Source organism: Rattus norvegicus, chromosome 5 (assembly GCF_036323735.1).
Source record: "Rattus norvegicus strain BN/NHsdMcwi chromosome 5, GRCr8, whole genome shotgun sequence".
Lineage (NCBI taxonomy): Eukaryota > Metazoa > Chordata > Mammalia > Rodentia > Muridae > Rattus > Rattus norvegicus.
Window position 1 is genome coordinate 30,245,316 of NC_086023.1, and position 11,355 is coordinate 30,256,670.

At 42.9% G+C, this 11,355-nt stretch overlaps 1 protein-coding gene across 5 annotated transcripts; it reads right to left on the reverse strand.

The window, feature by feature from the left end:
• Window positions 1-383: 383 nt before the first annotated feature.
• On the reverse strand, window positions 384-7,179 carry Pdp1 (pyruvate dehydrogenase phosphatase catalytic subunit 1). 5 transcript variants are annotated; one of them, XM_006237909.5, is made up of 3 exons: window positions 6,971-7,179; window positions 6,286-6,320; window positions 384-2,798 (listed from the first exon to the last, which is right to left on the reverse strand). In XM_006237909.5, exons 2-3 carry the CDS (start codon window positions 6,314-6,316, stop codon window positions 1,138-1,140), a joined length of 1,692 nt encoding a protein of 563 aa, XP_006237971.1. In that variant the 5' UTR covers window positions 6,317-6,320; window positions 6,971-7,179; the 3' UTR covers window positions 384-1,137. The 5 variants fall into 5 exon arrangements, with proteins under 5 accessions (XP_006237971.1, NP_001258037.1, XP_006237970.1 ...); NM_001271108.2 differs by lacking the exon at window positions 6,971-7,179 and adding an exon at window positions 6,556-6,625; XM_006237908.4 differs by lacking the exon at window positions 6,286-6,320 and having other exon boundaries at window positions 6,556-7,130.
• Between the last annotated feature and the right edge of the window lie 4,176 nt (window positions 7,180-11,355).

Consider the following 11,355-nt stretch of genomic DNA (forward strand, 5'->3'; position numbering starts at 1 on the left):
GCTAAGTGTTCTGTATCAGGCATGCACAGGTTACGATTTAAAGTTTCTTATGTATCTTAACACATATATTATAAGCTACAGTATGTTTAAAGTACTTAATAATATAAATCCAATTGTTTTAATTGGCCTAAGTGGGGACAAAAATTTCCTCAAATTGTCATAATACAATATTAAAATCTTACTACTTGAATTGATATTTAAACTTATTACATATTATTCTTAAAACTCCAAAATTCAAAAAATTCCTATGTCAAATAAATAAGTACAATTTCTCAGCATCAGTTTGCTTACCCACCACACATAAAGCTTGTCAAGATTTTGGGGACTACAGAACAGTGACATGCTGATAACTACAGGTGATAAGAATTAAACATAGCAGTCTCTTTTCATTCTGCATATATCTTTATTTCAAACTAAATAAAGCTTTTCATGAATACAAACCAGAAAAACACATTTTCCCTTTATTTAACATTCACTAGAAAGATAGATTTAAACTAAGAATCTTTATTGTCTTTTAGGTGTAGCAAAACAAAATATTTCGGTTACACTGAGGAAATCATGGGTGAGGAAGGAAGAACGGTTTAGAATTCTTTCCGTTCAGGAAGCATACTTTAGCACACAATCACAAAAACTTACAAATCCAGATTTCTTTGTTCATGGTCATAAATGGCTGAAAATACTGGACCTGCACTTTAGGCTAACATAAATGTATGTGAATACCTGAACTGTTCATCTGAAAAATGCAGTAAATAACTATTCTCATGTACATTAGGAGTCTTATGATGGAAGGAGTCTGCAGGTGGGCATGGTGATGTTTTCTACCTTTACTAATACTCCCAGAAGTTCCTTGCTTTTGACCTATTCAAGATCGTATCTACCTATCCATATTCTTAGTTGGTGAGTCATTGTTAAAAGACACCTGGGTAAGGAAACAAGCTGCCTCAAGTGCAGGTACCCTGAGGTCCAACAGGACAGAACAGACACTCATGATGCTATCATCTGATGCAGTAGATATGAAGACTAGCTAGAGTACTAAACATGATGTGTTTAGAATGACCCACTGGGATATTTACTGTATTAGTTTCTTTTGAACATTGATCTGCCCTTCAAACTGAAGAACTGCCAGGATAGTATCACTTACTGTTCCTGGTTTTGATATGCTCCTACAACATGAGAATTGAACTGAACTACAATGATTGTAATGTCATCTCTATACATCCGAGCAAGCTCTTCAGGAAGGCTAAGCATTTTAGAGAGTCGTTCATGATCAACAGCTCCAAATTCATTATTGCCTACAGCATGGCGAATGAGATGGGTTGCTGCATTCTGATCCTCAAAGACTGATGACATCTTTGCTCTCCTTTCTGTTAAAAGGCCATGCATCTGTCCCAGAGTCACCTTGTACCCACCAACAGCTATTGGCTGTTGGTGATGCATACCAGTTAAGTACTCACCCACAATCCTAACCACATCCTGTCTATGCATAGTCTCCCACAATCCATCAGTTGCTAACACTAGGAATTTATCCTGTGGCCTTAATCGGTGATAAGTTACCTCTGGCTCAGCAGTGAGATAAGGAGGTGTATGATAGTTAGGAGGGATAAACTTGGTGTATTCATTGTCATTCAACTGGTCTGGGCCAGACTCTATCACTCTCTTTTGAAGGTCAATGCTCCATTTGAACTTTACATCCCCAAAAGCCCTAAAGGGCATCAGCAAGCCAAGCAGCCGATCCTGCTTTACCACGCTCTTGGCCTCATTTTTTGGGTGTTCCAGTTTTAGACGTTCTAGTTCTCTTTCATTCTGAGCATTGTGGTCATTAGAGAGCGTGACTGCTGACCAGGAGCCATCTTCTTCTTGCACACCTAGCATGGCTCTACTATCGCCAGTGTTAGCCACATGGAGGTCAACACCATCTACATGGGCCACACAAGCAGTAGCCCCAGAAAATGCTACCCGAAGCACCAGGTAATTGAGAAAAGAATTAGGATCACCGACTTGAGCCTCCAATGAAATGTCATTATCAAGTCTCTTGAAAGCATTAATTAAAGCCTCCTTAACATCAATATCAGCTGATTCTCCAGTATTGAGGTCTATAAGCTCTTGCCAGTAAGTCCTCAAGCTGTTGAAATACAATTTGGATGCCTCCTTACTGAAGTAATCATTGGGGTGCTTGTGCCACTGAAGGATAGGTAGCAGTGCCCGACCACTCTCCACTGCATTTTCAATCTCTAGCAAAGTCTCATGGGGTAACAAGGAAACAGCAATATAATAGAAGAGTCTTTCACTGACTGCCTGGGAGCAAGCACAGCCTGCATGACCATCAAAAACGCCCAAAAGCATCCCTCTGGTCTGCAAGCAGGTTGCTGCACTTCTCCGGTCTTCTATGGGTGCATTTGCAGGCAGCTGATTGCTGTCAAATCCAAGAATGGAACTGACATTTTTGCCATCAAATTCTGGTACTTTGAAGCTGTATTCATTAGCTTTAAGGATGCTGTTGACTTGTGGAGGTGTGAGGTAAAATTTCTGAGGCGTAGAAGCATATCTCCTTCCTTGAGTATACTGCCACCAGTTCTCCCTTGGCCTACAAAAGGTAGCATATGCTGGATGGGGTGTGTATCTCAGACGATTCTGAGGAATGTACGGTGGTGAACAGCAGAGATGTTTGTGGTGGCAGTAACATGCAGTGCCATAGATTCTGCTCAGTTCACAGTTACGGACGAGAGGAAAAAACAGTTGAGTTGGTGCTGGCATGGCATCAGAGAACAGTGGTAGACTGGATGTTCTGACCGGGATTCCTAGAGAGCAAATTAAGACAGACACACACACAAAGAAAAGTTACACTCTGCATTATATGACAAGCTTTGCTTTATAGAAAATATTTTCTAAATCGGTTTACATTAAATCCCTATGCTAGGCTAATTTCTACAGGGTGTTTTATGATACTTAAAAATTCCAACTGTTCATGAAGCCAGGAATGAACTACAGTTAAATTTCTGTTTTCTCTTTCCTTTGTATTTCTATGTGCAGTACAAACTGTTCAGCATACACATATATCTGGCTGGAGAACACTAAGCAGGAAGTTATGTAACGTTGTGCCGCAGCATTCTACCTGCCCAATCACCATTCTCCATCTCTATGCTTTTATTTTAAAAGGGGCCTTAGAGCTCCCATTTGCAGTTACTTCTACCATTTATGAAGATCTGTTCCTTGACCTGGGGTCAACTGAGGGCATTTGACTACACATGGTATCACCCGAAGCACTCATATATCCTCAACAAAGGCATATTTATATATTATTGGTAAACTATATGAATATACCACTGCATTAATACAAAGTTCATTTTAATATAGAACATTTTCCACATAGTAGAATTGAAACAAATTCTAGTGTTTCTGAACCTCCGTGGATGGATGTCCTTGTAAAGCTTCCTTCTCTATAGCGTAGCAAGCTAAAGAGGGATAGGTCTGCTCTTTGCCAAATGATCCTGGGAAAACACAGTTTACCTCTCTGGGACATTCCCACTAGACTGATGTGAATGCATGTAAGTGGACACTCTAAGGCTTCTTTAGAACTCATGGTTTTTATGTTTCAGGTACTGAGGCTTTGAAATCAAATATAGGGTTTACTGATTCACTGCTGAATTTTGCTGCGCCATTTGTGGTAAAAAAAATCCTTTTCAAGTATTCTTGTAGCTATAAACCTTATTTTGGTAACATAAAGTGATTCTGTTTAAATGTTAATTAACCTGCTACCATTTCTCATGCTTAGATGTCATAAAGCAAGCTACAGAAATATTATCGATCTACTAGAGATCCCCATTCACTCCTGGGGAAATGTTTTCTTTTTTGGTTAAAAATATGTATCTACTTGTTATAAAACAAGCTGTTGTTATAAAACAACAAAGAACTGTAAGTTAAGCCCAAGCTCTAGATTATAACAGTATAACATTGTATCCTCAAAATAGTATTGTAGAATAGGCATTCATCTAAAAAACTTAAGTGAACACGTATTTCTATTTCAAATGATGCATTGAAGAAAAAAGAATCTTCAGTAACACATTTTCTCTGAATTCCTAAGATACTGTCTCATGCATTCATTTAGATTACAAGAAACAGACTTTAGAACTGTTTTAAATAAACAAATAAAAACAGAAAAATGAAACAAATCTTATTACCAACTATTTTTCCAAAAGCTGAATATTCTAAGGAAAGAATTTTAAGCATCTTAGTGTTAGTTATATATTAAATAATTTTCATGTGCTTTTTGGTGGGGAATTCAGGAAGTAAAAAGAGAAAATGAGGGAAGAGAGAAAAATCAAGCATTGAAAATTCACAGACTTGTGTCTGCTTTTTTGAGAGCACCAAATACACAAGCTAGACAGAATGTCTTTTGTTAAGTAGTAAAGTACTGGACTGGTTTCTAAAGACAAAAGTACGTAATAGAGAGAACTAGAATTTTTAGAATTAGATTCCATAAATAAGGCTTCTGAAAACAAATAAAAAAATTTTAACAACAAAAATTTACCAGGACTAACCACCTAAATAACAGTTCAAACTGAATACCTGAAAGTCATCCAAAGGTTAAGGGTAGGTGCATGTCTAAGTCAGGAGATGTGTACCAATATGCCACATCACAATAGCTTGTATATAAGCCCATACCTTTTTCATGCATGCATGCACAAAAAGCTGTTTTTATGCTGCAGATACTATCATTAAAAATTAAAACATAGGTGTAATTTTAATGATAGTAAATTTTCTTCAGAATGTAAGTTTTACTTATTTTTACAAAGTATTACTTTAAAACTTTGTTTGCTTTTTTTTTTCCCCCGAGCTGGGGACCGAACCCAGGGCCTTGCGCTTGCTAGGCAAACGCTCTACCACTGAGCTAAATCCCCAACCTACTTTAAAACTTAATGTGAGAGTGGGGACTGGCAAAGGCCAACCATTTAAATAACATCGACTCAGGGCATAACAAGTCTAGGAAACCTTCCCTTTCCTTGGGTTCCCGTGTGTTGACAATTTTTCTCCTTTTAAAGTCAATTAAAAATGGATGAAATCTGGTAACAAAAGAGCATCCCACAGCAGGTGCTCTGAATATTTAAATTCAAACACTCTACATCTTCTTGTCTTCACAGCAAAAATATTTGATATTAAAAGTCAAAATAGCAGAGTGCGCATGATTTTTTTTTTCAATTATCTTTTCAGTTATTCAGAGCTTAGCATTTGGATTGCACTCCAATTCTTCAATTCTTCACGTGCTTTTAAAAGTCATATTCTTTGGGAAGCTGAATTCACGAAAGCCTGCTCTGTAATTAATAAGCATTCTACCAGGCCAGTACCAATTATATAGTTTCTCCATCAGAACAGAAACAGCTACAAGTCAATAAACTATTAAACGCTTTGGTATAATGTATAATGAAGACGAAAATTCTTAATATCCTTCTAAACATCCTATAATTCAACCAAAACTCTGCGTTGATAAACTTGCTAAATTAACAAAATAGAAGCCTCTTGATTAGGCAATAAGAATATCAAAGTAGTTGTTTCTTAACTTGAGCAATCTCACTTTCTTCTTTTTTTTTTTTAAGTTCACACATCATTATGGCCCACACTTGGCAACACTCTATGAAGCATCTCAGTCCTGGGCAGATTTGGCTGATATTGCCAATGACTAATAAAAAGATGCGCTGTAACCAGAAACAGAAAGACAGAAAGAGCCCCATCCATTCTTTCTGATGTGGTGGGCAAAGCCTGTGTGAAGATATTATTCCACTTCATCAATAAACCCATGGACCAAATCAATTAGGAAAATGCTACTGGTGCACCGACTCTCAAGCTTCTAGGTCCTGCAAAGATTCTAACGCGAATGAAAAGAAATACTACACTAGTCATTACATGTATCAGAACCTCTGTTTATGTAATCTGATTGCATTAACCACCCTGCATAAAGATTTGTAATTTTTCAGCATTTTCTGGAAACGCCTAGCCATTTCACAGCTCAAACTCGGTATCCTCAAGAACGAAGAAACCATTATCCTTTAGACACAAAGCACCAAACCAGCACTTGTTTGATCAGTTTCGTGTGTCCCTACCAGAAAATCGCACTTACTAAGATATCAAAAAATAAATAAATAAATAAATTCTGGTCCAGAGCGCCTCTGTCTCCTTTTCCTTATCTCACCCCTTAATTCCATAAGGACCCCTAGAGCCATCCATTCATACACAAAATCAGTCACCATTCTTCCCTGGGTACCCAACACAGGTAGTTTTGTCAATACCTACCAATTCGTCTGGGCCCGGGACACACACACATTCTCCTGTCATCACAACACGGAGCCGACAACATCCACAACCCGCGCGGACAGCAGCAGCGACAGCAGCAGCGGCCCATTGAAAGCAAGGCAGAGATGCTCATTAGAGGAGGCGGCGGCAGGGAGGCGGGAGCGGAGGAGGGGCGAGGTCTCGCAGCAGCCCAGTGAATGGGCTGGGAGGGGAGGAGAGAATGGAGGGGGGAGAAAGGGGAGGGGAGAAGAAGAAACCAAACAAACCCACCCTGCCGGCGAGGCGGCATCATAGCCCTAGGCGGGGAACTCCAGGACCCCGGACAGGCGCGCCGCGGCCGCTCCATGCAGCCAGCGCGCCGAGCCCACAAGCACTTAGCATCTTCAGGCCTGCCCGGCCCCACGCGGCACTCGCTTCCGCAGACCTCCAGGCACAGCCCGCGGGCAGCCGGCTCGGCCACCCGGGGCCAAGCGAGTCAGCGCGGAGCCGAGGCAGACACGCCCGGGCCACAGCGGACGCCCCGCGCGCTGACAGCGGGGTGCCGCCCGGAACCCACGGCGGCTCGTTGCGACCGAGGTTCCGCGCGCACTCGGCCCTCCACCCGCGGCCGCTCCCCACGCGCGCCCTCCACTTCACCGCCCTGACGCCCCCTCACGACTCGGCAGCGGTGGGCGAGAATACGAACCGGGCACAGTAGAGCACCCGCTGCTGTCTGCCCCGGGTGGCGGCCGCACCCCTCCGTGCGCGTCCTTTTCTCAGCACCACGGCAGCACCCTGGCGCGCGGCACCTCAGCCAGGCCAGCCCACTCCGCGCCCCTGCCTCGCCGAGCCACCACCCTGCCCCGCCCCCACGGCCTCTCGTGCGTTCTCCGCCTTCCGATTGGCTGCGCATGGCGAGTGGGCGGGACATGGGGGGCGGGGGGGCGGAAGAGGGCGCGCTCAGCGCCAGTTTTGTGACGTCACGGAGGTCAGACAATCCCTTCCATTTGGCGCGGCTAGCCTATTGGTTCCACGCGTGCGCGCGCTCCGTGACCACGCCCTGTAGCTGGTGGAGGTGGATCTGCGCGCGCCCCGAGGTGGACAGCTTTGGTTGGGCTGCGTTTTGGCTCAGAGATGAGGAAGCACCTGGGCGGCATCCAGCATCTCTGTGCGCGTGGCGCTTCGGGAGCCAGTTGCTCCCCGTCGGGCGGCCTTCCGCGAATGCCTGGCACCTCTGCGGGGCCCGCATGCTGTGCTGTGCTGTGCTGGCCTAAGGGCCAAGCCTCTATTGCACCCGGCTGCCCCGGGTAGACCGCGGGAACAAACATAAGTGAGGCACGGTGGATGTGTCTCGCTTCATTCATTCGAGACCAAGTTGCTGATTTTAGGGCTACTAGGTCGGAGGGTGTAGTCTATTATTTTTATGTCCCAGGGCTAGGGCGCTGTTGTAAACAAAAGCAAAAGAAAGTTTGATGGAGGTATTCTTATCTTTGTAGAGAAGGTGTGTGCTCATGTTCTCTGAAGGACTTTGAAATCACCTTTCCTTCCTTGGCCCTGACTCATTCGGGGTTATGAATTTTAAAATGTAGCCAGTGGGAAGAGCGCTGCACTTGGAGTCAGAAGAATCAAGTCATTCCCAATGACAAAAATCCATTTTCCTCCCGTGAGACTGTTTGCCTATCTGTGAGGTGAGGTTAGGCTTAGGACTGCCTTAGGACTGTATGTGCTAGACTACACACTCAGAGTTCTTTCTGCTCCTTACTGCCATCCACGAATGCCTCTTCATGGAATAATGTCTTCGCTTACCTTCATCCACATAGGTGACATCTTACGGCATGAAAGTTTCTTGGGAGATGATGCCGGGTAAACAGCCCAGTGTTAGTGAGCCGACTTTGATTTATTCCACACATTAATTAATAAAGTTTACAAGTAATCGGACTATGTAGAAAAACTCCCAAGTTTACTGTGGAGTTTTTATTAATCCTGAATTATTTAAAATTTTATGTAATAAAGGAAAGACTTATCTAACCGAATTTGTAATTCGTGATCCCCAAATCTTTCGAGATGCCTCTTTTTCTAAACTGGAGAATTTACTCGTCCTTAGGAGAGACTTATGGTCAGAGATGATGGGCGAGAGGAAGAATAGAGAGAGGTTGTTCCCAACCAAGAACAAGCGAAGATCCCCGTCAATCCCCTGCCTTCCTCGCTTAGAGAAGGAGATACATTTATCCTCCCCTAACAACAGATTTAGACATTCCTATTTACATATACTCTCAGTATATCCTGATCCAAGGATTCGGTTTGATGTGAACTTGTTTTTGGTACGGGCACAGGAAGGCAAGACTGCATCCTCAAGTAAAGTTTTAGGAAGAATGCCTTATTTACTGTCTTTGCCTATGCATAGTTGGACAAACATTTAATTAAAATCAGGTGCAATATAGGAAGGACCCTGCACAGATGACAACAATGAATGCAGGCCCTAATGTGCCAGGCAAAATGGAATGTCTCAGATTACAGCTCTTTTCAACCAAATGAATTTTCTTGATCTCTATAAAAGGAAACCACCAAACAGTAATTTCATCCCTCCAGTACTCTCGTGTAGCCTTCTGTTTATATCTTTTTCTAATCTGTTACTGCTTCATTTCCATAAAGTTATGCGATTTTTGCAAACCTGTGTGAGGCCTTATTTTTAGTTCTCTGGATTAAGAGGCCAAGAACCTGGAAACGCCTGACTGCTCACTTATTTACAATAAGACTCATAAATAATGAGATTCCAGAATTCATGCCTCAACAGCAAATGACCTTGAAAGTTGTTGCATTAGTCAAATTTGCTCATAACACAATGCTATCTGTGTCACAGAAAGTTCCCTTTTCAAACTGATTTTCGTATCTGCGTGGGAAATTCCAAACTTGTTTTTACTATGTCCAACAGTTTAGTTTTCTACCAGAATGCTATTGATTTCTCCATCTTATTCTGGCTCTGGATGACCTGGCAATATTTGAAAATAATGCTGATTCTCAAAAAGAAAAAAAAAAGTTACTTGACACGACTAAATATAGTCAAAAGAATTTGTCATCAAGATTGAATGCCAAGATATTTCCGGAATTGGGATAAAGCCTGTTCAGAGTGATGACTTTGAAATAATCTCAGAGGTGTAAGTTCTATTCTCTAGTTACATGACTGAGTGAGATGCATACTGTGTCATGCCAGCCTACAGTGATTCCAGCCCCGGTGTCCTGGGTGAGGTTCACTGCCTTGACTCTCTGCCTAGCCTTACTCTCCTCCTAGATGGGATCCACCCAACTGGACTGACTTCACGAGTGCTGTTATTATGTGGCCAGGGCCAGGACAGATCCGTGGTTTTTCCATTGTAACTTGATTATCTGAGCCACCAGAATACCTGTTGGTATTTCAACATCGAAAGGTGTTGAGAAATAACACAAAAACAGCCTAGGATTATTGTGGAGAAGGAACAGGCAAAGAGAAAGCAAGCTCTTTGAGACAATAACCATGTCCGTCCTACACGAATGCCTTCAAGACACTAACACGGAGATAAGTGACCAGTAACATTTAAGTTGTTCTCTTGGCACACAGCAGATGATCTGGTAGCCTCAGAGGTCCCAGCCAAGAAACTTAAAATAGACTTACATAGGGGTGTAACATGTCAGCCTGAAGGTTACGCTTTGCAGTTTGTCAAAATCAGTTAGAAAGAAGAGAGGCTTTCTCTGTATTCCGCCCGATTCTCGGCAGGTCTTCTGGGAAATCAGCAAGTAATTAGTAACTAAACAATCAGTGCTTGCTTTCTTGGGGTTGAGTCTTGAAATGAATGGTACTTAGAGTATATCTTTTTTTTTTTTTTCGGATCTGGGGACCGAACCCAGAGCCTTGGGCTTGCTAGGCAAGCGCTCTACCACTGAGCTAAATCCCCAACCCCCTTAGAGTATATCTTAATCACTGTTCTATTGCACTGAAGAGACACCAAGACCAAGGCAACATATAAAAGAAAGCATTCAATTTGGGGACTTGCTTGCAGTTTTAGAGGGTTAGTCCGTTATTGTGTCAGGGAGCATGGTGGCATACAGGCAGGCATGGTGCTGGACAAACTACATCCTGATCCTTAGCAGCAGGCACAGAGACTAGGCCTGGCCTAGGTTTCTGCAACCTCAAAGCCCACCCCAGGCTACACACTTCCTGTAACAAGGACAGTATACCTCCTCCTCCTTCAAAGCAGCTCACCAACTGGAGACTAAGCCTGTAAATGCATGAGCCTATGGGGCCGAAGTACCACATTCTACTTCCTGGACCCCATAGGCTCGTAGCCATATCATAACGCAAAATGCATTTAGTCCAACTCCAGAGAATTCCCCCATAGCCTTTAAGTACCAACACTGTTTAAAAGCCCAACATTTCTTCTGTAACTTAAGACATTCTCTTAACTGTAATCCTATGTAAAATATTTAAAAAAGCAGATCACATACTTCTGGCATATGATGGCCCAGGATATACACTGCCATTCCAAAAGGGAGGAAAGCTCATAGTGAGGAAATACTGGACCAAAGCAAGACCAAAATCTAGCAGGACAAACTCTGAATTCTGTATCTCCGTGTCAAAGTCTCTTCAGATCTACAACTCCCTTCAGCATTATTGACTGAGACACACCTCTCTTTGGCGCTGGTCCCACACCCCTGTTAGCAGCTCTTCTCGGCAGTTATGCTACAACACCGGCATTTCCAGCATCTTGAGGTCGTCAACACAGCATCTAGGCTTCACCTTCACATCTTCACAGAATGGCCTCTCTGCACCTCCATGTAATGACTGCCTTGCCAAAGGCCTGGCCCATTCAGATGAATATTCCAGAACACCTTTTACTCCTGTATTCTGGACTCTTATGTGTTTCTTCTTGCTACTTGAAGTGTGTCTTAGTCACTAGGGCTAGGGCTAGAACCAGCGCCCCTAATTTTATTACATTTTGCTGTAAGCTTTCAGTTGTTGGTGATTTTCTTTTCTACTTAAGTTTCCCTTTAATGCCTTTTCACAAACTGGGCGCTTATCTGTGTGGTCTTGCCCTGAGGTCACTACTCTCTCTCTCT